The 19,894-nt window shown below is 42.5% G+C and overlaps 1 protein-coding gene across 2 annotated transcripts in view; it reads right to left on the reverse strand.

The window, feature by feature from the left end:
- Window positions 1–10,308: 10,308 nt before the first annotated feature.
- MAP3K20 (mitogen-activated protein kinase kinase kinase 20) overlaps window positions 10,309–19,894 on the reverse strand; it is a 204,536-nt gene continuing 194,950 nt past the window's right edge. Inside the window, exon 20 of one of the 2 annotated variants that reach the window (XM_077272676.1) lies at window positions 10,309–11,178. In XM_077272676.1, the coding sequence (XP_077128791.1) occupies window positions 10,484–11,178 (695 nt within the window). In that variant the 3' untranslated portion in view covers window positions 10,309–10,483. The remainder of the gene's footprint in view (window positions 11,179–19,894) is intronic. The other variant, XM_077272677.1, reaches the window with a different exon arrangement.

The raw sequence follows: 19,894 nt of genomic DNA on the forward strand, positions 1-19,894 counted from the left end.
AAGATTCCCGGTGCCGGCATTGGCCACACAGTCCCAAAGCATGATGGAACCTCCACCAAATTTTACTGTGGGTAGCAAGTGTTTTTCTTGGAATGCTGTGTTTTTTGGCCGCCATGCATAACGCCTTTTTGTATGGCCAAACAACTCAATCTTGGTTTCATCAGTCCACAGGACCTTCTTCCAAAAAGAAATTGGCTTCTCCAAATGTGCTTTTGCATACCTCAGCCGACTCTGTTTGTGGCGTGCTTGCAGAAACGGCTTCTTTCGCATCAGTCTCCCATACAGCTTCTCCTTGTGCAAAGTGCGTTGTATAGTTCACCGATGCACAGTGACACCATCTGCAGCAAGTTGATGCTGCAGCTCTCTGGAGGTGGTCTGAGGATTGTCCTTGACTGATCTCACCATTCTTCTTCTCTGCCTTTCTGATGTTTTTCTTGGCCTGCCACTTCTGGCCTTAGCAAGAACTGTACCTGTGTTCTTCCATTTCCTTACTATGTTCCTCACAGTGGAAATTGACAGGTTAAATCTCTTAGACAGCTTTTTGTATCCTTCCCCTGAACAACTATGTTGAATAATCTTTGTTTTCAGATCATTTGACAGTTATTTTGAGGAGCCCATGATGCCACTCTTCAGAGGAGATTCAAACAGGAGAATAACTTGCAAGTGGCCACTTTAAGTAGTTTTTCTCATGATTGCATGCACCTGGCTATGAAGTTCAAAGCTAAATGAAGTTACAAAACCAAAAAAAGTGCTTTAGTAAGTCAGTAAGGGTATGTTTCCACGGTCAGGAAACGCTGCTTGTTTGACGCTGCGCAGAGCTGCAGCGTCAAACACGCAGCGTCCAGATGTTCCAGCATAGTGGAGGGGATTTTATGAAATCCCGTCTCCACTATGCGTGGAAACCCGCACGCGGCGACCCTGCGACTCCGGACATGCTGCGCGTCTTTTCAGATCGCAGCATGTCCGTACACCTTGCGGGGACGCAGCGTCCCCGCAAGGCATATCACAGGGCCCTATGGGAGAGAGCGATCATCCCGGATGTGAAGAGTTAACACATCCGGCATGATCGCGTCCCAGAAAGGGGGCAGGGCTTAGCGCCGAGCGGCTTCGCCACTGCGGCGATACCGCCAGCCATCCTGACCGTGGAAACATACCCTAAAAAGTAGGTAGGAGTATTTAAAACAAGAAAATGATAAGGGTGCCCATACTTATGCACCTGTCAAATTTTGTTTGAATGCAGATTGCACATTTTCTGTTAGTACAATAAACCTAATTTCAAGGTAGAAACATTACTGTGTCCAACAGTTATTAGACATATGAAACTGAAATAGTTGTTGCAAAAAAACCCCAATTCTTATAAAACATTAAGCTTAAGATTAATAGGGGTGCCCAAACTTTTTCATATAACTGTATATTCTTACTTTTTTTGTTGTCATGAATTTGGTAAAAAAAAAGCTCAATTAAGGTTTCCTTTAAAGGGATATAGTTGCCTTTTTCTTTTCCTGAATCAGCACCATTCTTATGCAAGGAGTGATATATTATTTGTGGTTTTATTATTGCTGACAACTTTTTCTTGTAAGTACTAGACTTTCTATTTAATTTTAGGTGCATTATTTTGAGAGTGTGACGTCTAGGAAAGTTTTCTAAAAGGGTGAGGGAGTGTCTTTCTAAATTTTGTATTGTATTTGATGTTTGGTTAAGAAAAAAATGTTAAGAGGATGTTGGCATCCTAAGCACTAAAGAGGAGTGAATAAATTAAGCATGACCCTGGTTCAGTGGCCAGGTTGATATTCTGTGACCACTGGATGGGAGCTCTGCGAACCTCCTCCTACTTGCTAGCATCCAAAGCTCCTCTTTTGATTAGTTGTCTTGGCATGATATCATGTGTGTGTGTTACACATCGATGCGGGCCAGATTATTAAAGAAGATGCTGGAACGTAAGAGGCATTTTGTAGAGTTTCCATTCAGTGGCCAAGGAATACTGACCTGACCATTGGACTAGGGTCCAGCAAATTTATTCTCTTATTTCTACTTGGCACACATTACTCTGTCAGACCATGGACCTACTCAAAGATACAGTGATACTCTGGAAGGTTAGTTCTCATTCAGACTTCCATTTTTCGTGTATGTGTTCTATCCTTATTTTTCACAAATACTATAGAATACTTACCCATTATAGTCTGTGGGGCTGTTTACAGGTCTGTAATTTTGTTGTTCACAAGTAGATGATAGAAACATGTCCAAGTCATGATGCGAGTCACAGATCAAACTCGAAAAATGCAAGTCAACGGGTCAGTGAAAAAAATGAATAGAATACAGATGCCAACCATGTCTCATTCATGTGCGGTCTGCTTTTTATGTTTAGTGAGTTGAAGAAGTTTGATTTTTTTGCATATGTGAAAAACACATCTGTCCACGGACGACATTTGAATGGAGTTTTTATGTTCTGTGCAAGACATGCTGGTTGTGCCTCCCATTAGGGGCAAGACATGCTGGTTGTGCCTCCCGTTAGGGGCAGTAAGTGATGACAATGGCTGTAAATTGCTGTGGAATATCTTGGTGTTATATAAGAATCAAAAAATAACAATTCATACATGCAGAATTTCTGCCCGGAAAATTTTCATTACATCTTCCGAAAGACTTTTTTTTCCATGGAAAGTACAATTTCCAAGTTCTTCATTTACCGCACCAAAAATATTTTGATCATATGCTGCATTTTGTAACATAACCTGCACTCTTCCCATGGTAAGATGAAGTGGCTGCTCATAAGATTGTGCAACTTAAGAAAACCACTGCAAGTATATCAGTAAGACGGTTGTCAAGGCTACATGTTCTTGGCAGCTTCTTAGAATGGTTTCAGTTAATCTGTTTGGAAAGTGTCACAGTTTTCAGAGATTACAAGCATCCTCCTCTGTTTGGAAGAAAAGCTGTGTTTCTTCAAACTGCTCGACTTTGAAGGCCAAGCCATCCATGACTCTGAAAGCTAGTAACGATTCCCTTGCACATGTTAGTGTTTTCAGCTATTCCCAAGTGTATGCATTGATACAATTCAGTTGCCAGGTTTTTGGTTACCTATATGTTACAAAGTCTTATGTTCACATATATGGTCAACATTTGTAAACCCAGTTTAATGCTGTGTTGCTCTGACCTTTATATCACATTATCATTTGGAGGGTTATTCCTACAATTGCATTTTCAGAAATCACAGTAAATGCATACTTATAGTTAAAGAGGTTGCCCAGTACTTTTATATTGATAGCCTACCCTTAGGATAGGTCATCAATATCAGGTGGGTGGGGGTGCCACATCCGGCACCACCGCCAATCAGCTGTCTCGGATGTGATCGGTTGCAGAGCGGAACAACACAGCTCCATCAACTGTATAGTGGCTGCAGCGCGGTACTGCACATCATTTCCTTTGCATTCAATAAGAGGCGGATGTACCCAGCCAATATACAGTTGATGGAGCTGTCCTGTTCTTCTCCGCAACTGATCACATCTGGCCACCACTGACATCAGGAACAGGTGTCGGGTGTCACACCCCACTAATCTGATATTGATGACCTATTCTGAGGATAGGTCATTAATATAAAAGTACTGGACAACCCCTTTAATATAAAGACTAAGCCCAACATAACGTTTCCTTCTTGTATTGTTATCATCTCTATGCTCCTAACTAACCCCAACTTTCTGAGTTCTCATCAAAATCATCTAAGTGTAGAATTCAAATTATGCCCCTGTGCACTCTCTGCTCCTGTGCAGTACCCTTGTCTGACCGATTATATCTTCAAATCCCTGCCTCCTGTCTTCATTGTAATATTACCCCCCTCCCATGCAGGCCATTTATGGTGCTGGAATCCCGCACCTGTGCTCTGCGCTCCCTCAAAAATCCATGCCTCTTCCTCCCTTCTATGGGCGCGGCATTCAGGGATCTTCTGCACAGACATCGGCGAGTCACTGTTACCTCCAGTGTGTGCGACAATAAGGTGTTCTCTCCACTTCCTCCTTGCATAGTCATTGCTAGGAACCATGTGTACATTGTGATGACTATGCAGGGAGTAAGTGGGGAGAGCACCTTCTCGGCACGCAAGCCGGATGTGACTGGAGCGGAAGATCCCTGAATGCTGTGCCTATAGAAGAGAGGAAGAGGTATGGATTTTTGAGGGCAAGCAGGGCGCAGATGCGGGATTCTGGGGCCATAACTGATGTACATGGGAGGGGGTAGTATTGTAATGAAGAGAGGAGGCAGGGATTTCTTCCAGACACCGCACGCCCCAGAGCCTGGAAGAAATCATTAGCATACAGAAAGAATATAACTTTTTCTCAACAACAAGAACACTAATCTGAGGCATACAGGTAGGACTAGTGTAACATTTCTATTACCTGTATGCCCATATTAAAGGGAATGTGTCACCCCAAAAATGGCTTATAAACTAAGGCCACCGGCATCAGGGGCTTATCTACAGCATTCTGTAATGCTGTAGATAAGCCCCCGATGTATCCTGAAAGATAAGAAAAATAAGTTAGATTATACTCACCCCAGGGCGGTCCGGTGTGGTCCGGTCCGATGGGCGTCGTGGTCCAGGTCCGGCGCCTCCCATCTTCATACGATGTCATCCTCTTCTTGTCTTCTTGCCGCGGCTCCTGCGCAGGCGTACTTTGTCTGCCCTGTTGAGGGCAGAGCAAAGTACTGCAGTGCGCAGGCACTGGGAAAGGTCAGAGAGGCCCGGCGCCTGCGCACTGCAGTACTTTGTTCTGCCCTCAACAGGGCAGACAAAGTACGCAAAGTACGCCTGCGCAGGAGCCGCGGCAAGAAGACAAGAAGAGGAAGTTATTGTATGAAGATGGGAGGCGCCGGACCGCGACGCCCATCGGACTGGACCACAGCGGGACCGCCCCTGGGTGAGTATAATCTAACTTGTTTTTCTCATCTTTCAGGATACATCGGGGCTTATCTACAGCATTTCAGAATGCTGTAGATAAGCCCCTGATACCGGTGGCCTAAAGGTACCGTCACACTAAGCAACGTCGCAGCGATATAGCCAGCGATCTGTGACGTTGCAGCGTCCTAGGTAGCGATATCGCTGTATTTGACAGGCAGCAGCGATCTGGATCCCGCTGTGAAATTGCTGGTCGCTGCTAGAAGGTCTGAACTTTATTTGGTCGCTAGGTCGCCGTGTATCGCCGTGTTTGACAGCAAAAGCAATGATACCAGCGATATTTTACACTGGTAACCAGGGTAAACATCGGGTTACTAAGCGCAGGGCCGCGCTTAGTAACCCGATGTTTACCCTGGTTACCAGCGTAAAATGTAAAAAAAAAAACCAGTACATACTTACATGCGTCCCCCGGCGTCTGCTTCCCACACTGACTGAGCGCAGTAAAGTGAAAGTGAAAGCACACGTCACCGCTGTGCCCTGCTACTGCCGGCGCTCAGTCATTGCAGGAAGCGGACGCCGGGGGACGCATGTAAGTATGTACTGTTTGTTTTTTTTACATTTTACGCTGGTAACCAGGGTAAACATCGGGTTACTAAGCGCGGCCCTGCGCTTAGCAACCCGATGTTTACCCTGGTTACCCGGGGACCTCGGCATCGTTGGTCGCTGGAGAGCGGTCTGTGTGACAGCTCTCCAGCGACCAAACAGCGACGCTGCAGCGATCGGCATCGCTGTCGCTATCGCTGCAGCGTCGCTTAGTGTGACGGTACCTTTAGTTTATAGGCCATTTTTGGGGTGACAGATTCCCTTTAATAGGTCATATACGTACCAGGGGAAGGCATATTCCCTTTAACTAAAGATGCCAGCAAACAGCCGACAAAATTCAAAACACCATTTGTCAGGTGATTAAATGGTTTATGCTGGCATTAGTCATCGTTATCGGAAGCAAATTACCCCAACCCTGTGTAAACAGGACAAACAGTTGATAACAATGACATTCTATATGCAAAGACTGACCGTATTATTAGTCACTCTGTCCACATACAATTCTGGTCACCCTGTCAAAACAGGACATCAAATGACCATTGATTAGCTTGTATATAGCGCTCGGCAAGTATAAATGGGCTTTTATATCAAGAGCTTGCAAATTACTTTACAATCATAAATAGGTCCCACGTCATCCCTAACCTCACCACAGTCTTCATCCCAGCTCTAACACATCTCTTCAACCGCTCACTTACAAATGGTGTCTTTGCCTCATCCTTCAAACACGCCTCGATCACACCCATCCTCAAAAATCCCTCCCTCGACCCATCCTCTGTGTTTAGTTATCACCCAATATCTCTTCTCCCTTATGCCTCAAAACTATTGGAACAGCATGTCCATCTTGAACTGTCCACCCACCTCTCCTCCTGCTACCTCTTTGACCGGTTACAATCTGGGTTCTGACTGCATCACTCAATTGAAACTGCCCAAACTAAAGTCACCAACGACCTACTAACCGCCAAGAGCAAGCAACACTACTTTGGCCTCCTTCTCCTGCACCTGTCTTCTGCTTTCAACACTGTGGACCATTCTCTTCTGCTACAGATTCTCTCATCTCTTGGCATCAAAGACTTGGCCGTATCCTGGATCTCGTCATATCTATCAGACTGGACATTCAGTGTCTCTCTCTCCCACACCACCTCCTCACCTCGCCCCCTGTCTGCGGTGTTCCCTAAGGCTCAGTTCTAGGTCCCCCCTACTCTTCTCCATCTACACCTTTGGCTTGGGACAGCTCATAGAAAACCCACGGTTTGTAGTATCATCTCTACGCCGATGACACGCAGATCTACCTATCTGTACCTGACCTCACCTATTTACTGACCAAAATCCCACAATGTCTGTCTGCTATTTCAGCCTTTTCTGCTCGCTTTCTAAAACTGAACATGGACAAAACAGAATTCATCATCTTTCCCCCTTCTCACTCTACCCCTCCACCAAACCTATCCATCAATGTCAATGGCTGCTCACTTTCCCCAGTCCCGCATGCTCAGTGCCTCGGGGTGATCCTCGACTCTGCCCTCTCCTTAAATAAACATATCCAAGCCCTTGCCTCCTCCTGCCGTCTCAAACTAAAAAATATTTCCTGGATCCGCTCTTTCCTTGACCAAGGAACCAAAAAACACTAGCGCACGCCTTTATCCTCTCCCGCCTTAACTACTGCTACCTCCTACTCTCTGGCCTCCCCTCTAGCACTCTGGCACCACTCAAATCCATCCTACACTGCTGCCCGACTAATCCACCTGTCTCCCCGCTATTCCCCAGCCTCTCCCATATGCCAAGCCCTTCACTGGCTTCCTGTTGTCCAGAGGCTCCAGTTCAAAACCCTTACCATGACATACAAAGCCATCCACAACCTGTCTCCTCCATACATCTGTGACATGGTCTCCCGGTACTTAACTACACGCAACCTTCGATCCTCCCAAGATCTCCTTCTCTACTCCCCTCTCATCTCTCCTTCCCACAGCCGCATCCAAGACTTCTCCCGTGCTTCCCCCATACTCTGGAACTCTCTACCCCAACACATAAGACTCTAACCTACCACGGAAGCCTTCAAAAAGAACCTGAAGACTCACCTCTTCCGACAAGCCTACAACCTGCAGTGATCCTCAGTCTGCTGAACCACTGCACAACTATCCCTACCCTCTCCTAGTGTATCCTCCCCATCCCCTGCAGACTGTGAGCCCTTGCGGGCAGGGTCCTCTCCCCTTCTGTACTTATGTGTGCCTTGTTTTTGCTCATGTTTATTGTACTTGTCTATGTATGCCCCTTTTCACATGTAAAGTGCCAAGGAAAAAATGGCGCTATAAAAATGTCTAATAATAATAATTATATCACACAAATGATGGAAAAGGGAAACTTCTTTCTCCAAAATCAGGAAAGAGTGTAATAGAGTAGTCTTATTCCAATATTCTTAGAAAAGTTACCTAAATTTGTATAAAAGCACACAAAACATGCTGTGTGCTATGGAAGTAGTGACCAGCAGGGACAGAACAGGAGTTTTTGGAAATCAGTTGGGGAGTACAGTTTATTTTATTACCGTAGTTCATACCAGTGTGAGCACTTTAAATTTTTTTTTTTTTTTAATCCGTTAGACAACGCCTTTAAATTCCTTCCTGTTGCTGCAGTTTCCCTTTAAATTACTGCTCATTGAACACATCTGAAATGATATCTAGCAGCCAAACATTTCTGGATAATATTTTGAAACATTGGTTGTATATACAATACAAAATTGGTAGTATTGTATATAGCTACATGTATCACCATAAATGTATAACTCGATATCCTTAGTTGCTTAGTAGCAATATTGTTGAAGAACATAGTGGAATACGACAGCTCGCTCCCAGTTCACCTGTAATCATGTGCGGGAAAAATCTTAAGATTATTTTAGAAAACATTTAGGCAGTGAATAATTGTCCACTTATTCATGTTTTGATTCCCAAGTTGATAGTGGCAATTACTGTACTGTCATTATACCATTCAGCGAGCTCAGGTACTAATCAAGGCAGGTACAAACAATTCCTTTTGTGAATCTTTTGAGTTTGTCACTCTTAAAAGGCCTTTCCTTATCCGCTCTGAAAAGAGCCGCGTCGCTCTCCTGCCTCTTGTTACTGTAAGCTATCGCATTGATTGCTACCAATCAACATCAAAATAAATCATAGTGCTTCCTGCGTAGACCAGCAACTGATTTGATTACTTACAACCATCTCTGCTTGTATTATTACAATTAGAATGAGCATAAAAGCCGAAAATCACAGATATGGATGTTCCCATGGAAGAATACTCAGCAAGAGCTGCATTGTTTAAAAGTGACTGTGAAACGGCATATCTATATTTGAAATATAATGAGTAAGGTTGCCACCTGTCTGGTTCTAGTTGGTAAAATGCCAGTGTATTCCAGCTCCATTAAAGTGTATTGTAAAGGGCCCGGATCGCAGAAGTTCCTGCCTATTATCTCCCCCAATCTCCAGCTGCTGACTGCATTGCTGCAGCAGGGCTGTGATTTAGTGTTATAGAAAAAAACACAGATTTTCAATTCCTCACACTCAGGGAGCAGAGAATTAATCTAGACAGAATGGTTAATAGATTAAAATGATGATTGTTCTCCGGCAGTATTTGTCTGAAGAGCATTGCATGGCACTGGCATTGTTCAAGATATCAACTGCCTATTGTATGTCTGCATCATGCTCGTACAAACACTAAGGAGATGAAAGTCAGGTGGGGATGGCAGCAACGTGGTCCTGTGAACCAAATGCTTTCACGGGATTATTTCCAACAATGTAAACGACAAAGAAGGGGATGGACGCAGTTCTTGCTGGAGCTGGTTTACCCTTCACGTTGCTGATCAGAAATCGGACCCCTCGAGATAAGGTATTGATGACCTTGTCTTCATGAGCACACCGTTCCCTGACCTCCTGATAGCCAGGAGGCGGTGTGCTCCTGATGACTAACAGTTCGGACCAGCGAAATGGCTGAGCCCCTGGTCTTGAACTGTGAACTTTCCCAAGCAGCAAACAGAGGCAATTTTGTCTCTGCGGCATTGGAGGGTGGTGGGATCTAGCGATTTGGCCAGCTTCAGAGCAGCACTTGTAAGCACTGCCCTCCTTCCCTTTGTGTTTGGTCAACGCGTATAGACTGCAGAGGTGGCAAGTAACCTACGCAATAGAACTAAAATTACACAATGGAATTAAATATCCCTATGTTCTTGAGAAATTAGAGGATTTTGCAATACAATTTTGCTTGTTTTTACACCAGGTTCCAAATGGGATACAAGTGTCATAAAGATGTAATTTTTTGTTTTTCAAATAAATTCAAAGACGGTATTGTGTGTCTGGGCGCTTTGGATCACTGAAATCAATCTCAAACACTTGCGATAATTAGTTTGCCAGATGAGCCAAATTAAAGGAAAACTACTTAAAAAGGACTTTCCACATTATTTATCAGGCCACAGGTTTCAAGCAATATGGGAAAGAAAATGGATCTCTCTGCTGCTGAAAATTGTCAAATAGTGCAATTTTTTTTTTCCACTATATGTAAAATACCAACAATGCTATAGCTACGTAAAAATGGGAGCCACAGTATACAATATTTTATGACTCTGGCAATCAGTCCGAATCTCCACAGACAATGGTCGATTTCTGTTTTTTAATACTGTATAAAAAACTTTGTCTATTTTTTCTAAGTAATTGATCAGGAATATCTACATAGAAACTATGCATATGAATTCCTAATTTCGGAAAGGGGAAATTGCTAACTGAATGCTCCTGGTTGGGGAGATTAGAATGCCCATTTTGTCTTAAAAATTTATTTAAAATAAACAAATCTAGAAAGATTAAGAACTCCTTACATTTATTTGCAGATTTGCATAGAAATAGAGAAACCGTGCCAAGTGTATGTAAAAATATAAATAGGTAAAATATATATCCAATATATATAATTGATATGTAAGCACCCAATTAAATTAGATAAAATTCTTTAAAAATAAATAGTAGGTCTAAGTTGACACTATTGACGGCTACTACGGCTAGACAGTCTGGGTCTCTCTTTTTTCGACTTGCTTGTTGTTTGTGGTTTATGACTTTTCTTGGAATAGTCTACCTTTATCCACCCTCCATCATTGTTAACCTTGCTTTCTTCTCCATTAGCAGCATCGGAGGATGGCACTGGCATTCCTGGTATATATCTACTTTGATTTTGGGCAGTTCTATGTGGTTTGTAATCATGAGACCTTGAATTACTTTGTGCTGTTGCGTATGACTTATATTTTCCACTGCTTGTGTGAGGGCTCTTTTTATCCATTCTTCTTTGCGTGGATGAATTATGAAAGTTTTGCTGGTAATATGTGCTGTTTGCCCTTTTTCGGGCCCTTCCTATCTCTGATGGGCTATCAGAAGCCGTACTTGATGCACTGCTGCCTTTAGAGCTTTGGATAGACAAGGAAGACAGATTTTTAGTTATTCCTAGTTGCGTTGGTGAGGAGCTACGAGAAAGATTGATAGGGGTGACTTGTAATGTAGATGTGACTCGGGCCCGTCTGACGGCAGCAGCATAGGATTCTTGGTTCTGAAGATATGGAAACACTTGGGATAGATTTGTAAGGCTGGAAGACTGAGAACCAGGTAAGCCAGAGGAATGCGGAGAAGACACATGCATGGCCATCTGACGCATCCTCAAAGTGTAGATCCATTGAAGGTCAACATCTGCGGGAATACAAATTACCATCAGTGAATACAATCCAGAATAAAAGAAAGCAAAAAATAGAAAAATAAACCCTATGTAGTAAATTAGGGGTCATTACAATCACTGAATGTAAATAATTTTGAATGCAAAATCTTACTACAAATTCTCAAAGATGATGAAGATATCCACAACCAAATACAGATCACAATGGAGCTTATTTATGAAAATCTGTCTTCATTTATGTTTTTCCACCAGCTCTGCCATCTTCTCTTATTGTTTGCCATTGCTTTAATAACATCATTTTGTATTAGTTAAAGGGTTTCATCACAGCACTACAGACACCTCTGAAATCAATGGGATGGGTTGTATTGGACTTATCCAACCCTCTTTGAAGCAGCATACTGTTCTGTCTAAAGCTCCTGAGCAGGGGTCCCGCTATATATATATATATATATATATATATATATATATATATATATATATATATATATATATATCATAACAAACAGTGCAGGTACTCACCCTCACCGGGTCTCTCTGACACTGCTCCGGTCCCAGTGTCTTGGCTACAGTGGTGATGTCACTCCTGCAACCAGTCATTGAGCTCAGCATCTCTGCCGATGTAAGCGGCATGAACCTCAGTGATTTTCTGCAGCAGTGATGCTCATTGTCATCCTGACATTACCGCTACGGCCAAAACACAGAGACTGGAGCGGTGGCAAACAGCTAGCACTAGAACAGAGAGGGTGACTTCCTGCTCTGTTTGTTATATTACATACAGTGTGTATGGAAAGTATTCAGACCCCTTTAAATTTTTCACTCTTTGTTTCATTGCAGCCATTTGATAAATTGAAAAAAAAATAATTTTTTCACATTAATGTACACTCTGCACCCCATCTTGACTGAAAAAACAAACAGAAATGTAAAAATTTTTGCAAATGTAATAAAAAAGAAAAACTGAAATATCACATGCTCATAAGTATTCAGACCCTTTGCTCAGACACTCATATTTAAGTCACATGCTGTCCATTTCCTTGTGATCCTCCTTGACGTGGTTCTACTCCTTCATTGGAGGCCAGCTGTGTTTAATTAAGCTGACAGGACTTGATTTGGAAAGGCACACACCTGTCTATATAAGATCTCACAGCTCACAGTGCAGGTCAGACAAAATGAGAATCATGAGGTCAAAGGAACTCGCCAAGGAGCTCAGAAAAAGAATTGTGGCAAGGCACAGATCTGTCCAAGGTTGCAACAGAATTTCTGCAGTACTCAAGGTTCCTAAGAGCACAGTGGCCTCCATAATCCTTAAATGGAAGAAGATTGGGACCACCAGAAGTCTTCCTAGACCTGGCTGTCCAGACAAACTGAGCAATCATGGGAGAAGAGCCTTGGTGAGAGAGGTAAAGAAGAACCCCATATCACTGTAGCTGAGCTCCAGAGATGCAGTAGGGAGATGGCAGAAAGTTCCACAAAGTCAACTATCACTGCAGCCCTCCACCAGTCGGGCCTTTATGGCAGAGTGGCCCGACGGAAGCCTCTCCTCAGTGCAAGACATATGAAAGCCCGCATAGAGTTTGCTAAAAAGCACATGAAGGACTCCCAGACTATGAGAAATAAGATTCTATGGTCTGATGAGACAAAGATAGACCTTTTTGGTGATAATTCTAAGAGGTATGTGTGGAGAAAACCAGGCACTGATCATCACCTGCCCAATACAATCCCAACAGTGAAACATGGTGGTGGCAGCATCATGCTAAGGTGGTGTTTTTCAGCTGCAGGGACAGGACGACTGGTTGCCATTGAAGGAAGCATGAATGCGGCCAAGTACAGAGAGATCATGGATGAAAACCTCTTCCAGAGAGCTCTGGACCTCAGAGTTGGCCGAAGGTTCACATTCCAACAAGACAATGACCCTAAGCACACAGCTAAAATAACAAAGGAGTGGCTTCAGAACAACTCTGTGATCATTCTTGACTGGCCCAGCCAGAGCCCTGACCTAAACCCAACTGAGCATCTCTGGAGAGACCTGAAAATGGCTGTCCACCAATGTTCACCATCCAACCTGACGGAACAGGAGAGGATCTGCAAGGAAGAATGGCAGAGGATCCCCAAATCCAGGTGTGAAAAAGTTGTTGCATCAGAAGACTCATGGCTGTACTAGCTCAAAAGGTGCTTCTACTCAATACTGAGCAAAGGGTCTGAATACTTATGACCATGTGATATTTCAGTTTTTCTTTTTCAATATATTTGCAAAAAATTCTATATTTCTGTGTTTTTTCAGTCAAGATGGGTGCAGGGTGTACATTAATGAGACAAAAAATGAACGTTTTTGAATTTACCAAATGGCTGCAATGAAGCAGAGTGAAAAATTTAAAGGGGTCTGAATACTTTCTGTACCCACTTTAAATAAAAGTGTTTGGGCTCCAGTTTTCTTAGTAGAAAACCCTTTTAATTCAGAATTAACAGAGCAAGAAAGCCAATAAGTAAGTGTTAAAACTATGAAAGTACTAAAGAGAGAGACCAGCATCGTGCAAAATACTAGCAATTTTCTAAAATGAACGCAAAATTAGCAACGGGATGAATCATCTTCAAGACATCTTTAGGATAGTTGATAAATTGTAGATTGTTGTGATTCTAACTGCTGGGACCTTTAACAATCACAAGAACGAGTCACTTTTATCCTCGTTAGAATGCAGCGCACATGCTCAACCGCTGCTCCATTGATTCTCAATGGGACTACCGAGCGCTGCTCTCGGCTTTCTCATGCAGTTCCATAGAAAATTAATGGAGCAGTGGTCGAGCATGTGCACTGCTGCTCCATTCTAACAGGGATAAAAGTGTCCCATTCTGGCCAGTGGTGGGGTCCCATCGGTCGGTTAGCCACCAATCTACTAGTTATCACCTGTCCTAGCTTTAGGGTATGTGCACATGCAGGTGGGATGTCTTCGGATTTTTCCGCACCTGTTTTTGTAAATCCGCAGGTAAACCGCACTGCGGATTACCTGCTGATTTACCGCGGTTTCTGTGCGGATTCCACCTGCGGTTTTACACCTGCGGATTCCTATTATGGAGCAGGTGTAAACCACTGCGGAATCCGCACAAAGAATTGACATGCTGCGGAATAAACAACGCAGCGTTTTCGCACGTTTTTTTTCTGCAGCATGTGCACTGCGGATTTTGTTTTCCATAGGTTTACATGGTACTGTAAACTCATGGAAAATTGCTGCGAATCTGCAGCATCAAAACCGCTGCGGATCCGCAGCAAAATCCGCAGAGTGTGCACATAGCCTAAGGGCTTTTACAATGGCCCCTATGCAAGACTCATCTGGGTGAATTTTTAATACTAGGCAGCCACTCCCTCCATGAATTGGTAGATTTGGGAGTGACTGTTTGCATGAGTATTTTGCACCTCTGCTGCCCCCACCTTTATCATGGGGGTCTCCTGCATCCTTCAAGTGCATTTCTAACCTGACTTAGTGTTATTAATGCAGTTTTCTTTTTCTGTGATGTTTTTGAATCCTTGTCCTTTTTCTGTGAACCATTTTTAATTTTAGGGTAGGAACTCGCAAGTATGAGGACCCTTGACGTGGGTTGCAAGCTTGCGTATTTTGTCCAAAATATCGACAAATTCCTCCTTGTAATATATTGTATTTTATGCATTATTTTTCTGCACATTTTTCCATATTTATGCAGGATGAAGCCAGGCCCTTTAGTGTTGGTTGGGCAAATTGGGTCTTCAGTCCTTGTGGGGCGCACTTGTATATGCTGGGGACCACCTGATCTAATAGAATGGGCGTCATCAATAGGCTGAAAGCCAGACACTGTGACCTGTTTGACTGGTGCCATATGCAAGCCTTATATGTGTGCATTAGTAATACCAGGCAGCTACCCCCTCCATGAATTGGTAGGTTTGTGAGTGGCTGTTTGCATCAGTATTTTGCACCTGTGCTGCCCCCGCCTTTATCATGGGGGTCTACTGCATCCGGCTAATGCATTTTTTTAAATCTGATTTTGTTTTGGTAATTATATTTTTTTCTGTGATATTTTTTATTTTTTGTCTTTTTTTTACTGTGACCCCTTTTTCACCGCATCCAATCTCAAGCATTCCCTTTTAGTGCACATACACTTACACTTTTTCAACTACTCTTTCAAATCTCTGCATATGCAGTTATCTTACAAGTATTTGACTTGCAAATTAATGATATTGAAATGTAGAGATCTTGATTTTTTTTTCCATCTGAAATTGCAACAAAATGTAGCAAAAAAGTGCCACTTGTAATTAACTTTATTAAAAATGTAATTACCAGATAAAAAAAAATCACGAGAAGCGCTCAATATTTAGCCTGCAAGTTGTTCTTACTCCCAGGGAGTAACACTGCCCCTTGGTGGTAACTCAAAGAGAGCTTTCAATCTTTTCATTACATTCCCTCTGGACTGCAAAAAATAATTGTAAAATAACTTTAAGGTTCCGGAAATAACTTTTTTTTTTTTTTTTTTTTAGGAAAACTATTTTTATATGCTATATATTTTTTCTTTAACTTTTACTTCCTATTCTCTTCAGCACGATGACTGCTGCAGTTTTCATGAATGATGATCCACTTTACAGAACATCAATGTCTCTTTCTATCTAAGTATCTACTATATAATTTTCTAAGGGTCACTTCCGTCTTTCTGTCTGTCCTTCTGTCTGTCTGTCTGTCTGTCTCGGAAATCCCAAGTCGCTGATTGGTCGTGGCCGTTTTGCCGCGACCAATCAGCGACGGGCACAGTCCAGCTGTAAAATGGCCGCTCCTTCCTCCCCGCAGTCAGTGGCCGCTCCATACTCCCTGCAGTCAGTGCCCGGCCCCCACTCCATAATCCCCTCCAGTCAGCGCTCACAAAGGGTTAATGGCAGCATTAACGGACCGTGTTATGCCGCGGTGTAAAGCACTCCGTTAACGCTGCTATTAACCCTGTGTGACCAACTTTTTACTATTGATGCTGCCTATGCAGCATCAATAGTAAAAAGATCTAATGTTAAAAATAATAATAATAAAAAAAAATCATTATATACTCACCTTCCGTTGGCCCCCCCGGATCCAGCTGAGGCCTTTCCCGCTCCTCGCGGCGCTCCGGTGATCGGTCCATGCATTGCGGTCTCGCGAGATGATGACGTAGCGGTCTTGCGAGACCGCTACTTCATCATCTCGCGAGACCGCAATTCACTCTTGGGACCGGAGCGTCACGAGGAGCATCGGTAAACGCCTCGGCTGGATCTGGGGGGCCGACGGAGGGTGAGTATATAACTATATAACTATTTTTTATTTTAATTCTTTTTTAACAGGGATATGGTGCCCACATTGCTATATACTACGTGGGCTGTGTTAGATACTGCGTGGGCTGTGTTATATACTACATCTCTGTGCTATATACTATGTGGGCTGTGCTATATACTATGTGGCTGTGGTATATATTACGTTGCTGGGCAATATACTACATCGCTGTGCTATATACTACGTGGCCTGTGTTATATACTACGTCTCTTTGCTATATATTACGTCTCTGTGCTATATACTACGTGGCTGTGCAATATACTACGTGGCTGTGCAATATATTACGTGTCTGCTATATACTATGTGCCTGTGGTTTATATTACGTGGCTGGGCAATATACTACATCGCTGTGCTCTATACTACGTGGCCTGTGTTATATACTGCATGGGCAGTGTTATATACTACGTCTCTGTGCTATATACTACGTGGCTGTGCTATATACTACGTGGCTGTGCAATATATTATGTGGCTGTGCAATATATTACGTGGCTGGGCAATATACTACGTGTCTGTGCTATATACTACGTGACCGTGTTACTTGGGCTGTGCTATATACTATGTGGCTGCTGTATACTGTACATACATACATACATACATATTCTAGAATACCCGATGCGTTAGAATCGGGCCACCATCTACTGTAGTGCATACATATCTATCTATCTATCTATCTATCTATACATACATAAATATCTTTCTATACATCGATCTAATTATCTATATATTAATGATCTCTACAGATCTCTTTTATTCCCTCTATCTTAAATACAATGCTAGTAATAGAATGGATTGTACAATCCTTGTCAATCTCTGTCTTCTGTGAACCTACAACTCATAATATTTTAATGTAGATTCAGACAAGTATATCCCTACTAGTGATGAGCGAACGTGATTGATAAGGTGTTTTCTGAGCATGCTCGGGTGCTAACCGAGTGACTTTGGCGTGCTTGAATACTATGTTCGAGTCCCCGCGGCTGCATGTCTCATGGTCGTTTGACAGCTGCAACACATGCAGGGCTTGCCGGTTTGTTAGACAATCTCTGGATGTGTTGTTGCTGTCGAACAGCCATGATACACGGAGCCGCGGGGACTTAGACATATTTTTCGAGCACGCCAAAGTCACTCGGTTAGCACCCGAGCATGCTCACTCATGACTAATCCCTATCTATAAACAATCAAGAAGATATATGTGATTTTTTTTATGTCATTCTTCTTTTTGGTATGCACAGATATTTTCGTGCCAAATTCATCATGATAGCTTCTGCGGTTAATGAATTTGTCGCAAAATAAAAAAAAAAAATGCTCAGTTTACTTTTTTATTAGGACAAAATTCTTCTAATTCCATTAAAATGTTGCATGTACGCCAAAATAAAAACCTTGCTCCAGGAACCAAGAAAAAAAATGCGACATTTTAAAAAGTTTAATTTCATGAATCTGTCTAAAACATCTGGACAAGCAAAGTTGTTGAGGAAAAATCAAAGTCTTAAAGGGATTCTGTCAGGTCAGATAATGCTATTATATAGGCTTAATCTGCAGATTAATAGCTTTAGGAAGGCGCCCAGTTGCCATAGTGAAAGAGCAGTATCCGGGAGAAAATGAAGAGTGGAGTCGACTGTCAGTCAAAGTGGCATAGTGTGCTTACACCTGCGGCTATAGCTGTGGTGGCCGAGTGTACCGCACAGCCATGGCGGTGGCTCCTGGGAGGAATAAAGTCCGCTTTCGGTATGGAAACCAGCCACCTTCCTAAGGCTATAAACCTGCAGGTTAACTCATTATCTCCAGGTTAATAGGGTTATCCGACCTGAAAGGTTACCTTTAAAAAAGACAACTTACAAAAATGACTAATAGGGAATAAGGTGCAAATAATAAAACCACCAATAAAGAATAAATAATTCCAGAAAAGTGGAGAAACGGCCAATATGTTGTATATATGCATTTAAAGGAATAAGCACTATTTATCCCATCAGAAATTATTTTAAGGATCCATCATTATTTTGGAGTCTACAGGGTGGGCCATGTATATGGATACACCTAAATAAAAATGGAATGGTTGGTGATATCAACTTCCTGTTTGTGGCACATTAGTATATGGGAGGGGGAAACTTCTCAAGATGGGTGGTGACCATGGCGGCCATTTTGAAGTCAGCCATTTTGGATCCAACTTTATTTTTTCCAATGGGAAGAGGGTCATGTGACATCAAACTTCACAAGAATTTCACAAGAAAAACAATGGTGTGCTTGGCTTTCACGTAACTTTATTTTTTCACCCTACGTAAGAAAACTGTCACCATTCGCATTTTATTTAGGTGTATCCATATAAATGGCCCATCCAAAAAAGTTTGCCTCACCAGTGAACATAATGTTCTGTGTAAACTGAGTGTCCTGTTCCAATTTTTGTTTTGCCGATTCTGCAAATTCAGCACGCCGAAGTTTTACTTTTATTCTACTTCCACATATGTAGAAAATATTTTATATGTACCTGCCTGAAATCGGCTGGGCAAGGAGTTCGGCAAGCTGGAAAGGCCCCAAGACAAATGTTAGGATTTGTTTCAGCTTTGTGGTATTGTGTTTTGGGGTAGTGTGGTGCCACCTGCAGGTCATTTTTCCTTACTGCAGTTTGATGAAAATTTATGTTTAAAATGTATTTTGTGATCACATCGTGGATGTGTGATTTGTTTGGCCATTTTCTTGCTGAAGGAGGCAAGTCTACCTTCCAAATGGTGTATCATTTATGTGTGTGAGTGCAGTATGAATGGAGATACAAAGGAATCACCGAAAAAGAGAGTGTTTTGAAATAATATAGAAGGATTCTTCTGTTGACAGGTCCTGGTCTTTACTCAATGGGTCCAAAATTGTGAAATATATTATACTTATCATTGTGCAGGTATAAATCAATAATTTTCATTGGGTATCTGAGCAGCCAGCACTTTTGCATGCTGATAAAGTCTTCTATTGTCAGAAACCTTTTTTTAACCCCTTACATGGCACCATATTACAAAGCTTTGTTCCTATGAGACTACTATACACCATTATAAAATTCTATTGGATTGTAAACTAGACAAATACACACGGTTATGTATTTATAGATATATAAAAGATAATCTTGAAATGATGGTCACAGCTCACCTCCTCCTACTCTCTGCACAGGTCACAGAGCATGACTAGAAACCCTTCCCCTCAGAAGTCAATAAGTTAGATTTGGCCTATGGTGCATCAGGCTGATGAAAAATATATTATGCTGTTATAGGGTTTATCCAAAACTGTTTTTTTACTATGGGCCTAAAACCTACCTGCTTTTTGTACTCGGCGCCTATCTCTGCCAGCACAGAGCAGTCAAAGGCTGCTGCTGCCGGGGCCTGCTGATATCACGTCAACAGAGCAGCTCTGCTTTGCTTTGTTGACGGGTCATGAATGCCGATATCAT

This window comes from Ranitomeya variabilis, chromosome 7 (assembly GCF_051348905.1).
Source record: "Ranitomeya variabilis isolate aRanVar5 chromosome 7, aRanVar5.hap1, whole genome shotgun sequence".
NCBI lineage: Eukaryota > Metazoa > Chordata > Amphibia > Anura > Dendrobatidae > Ranitomeya > Ranitomeya variabilis.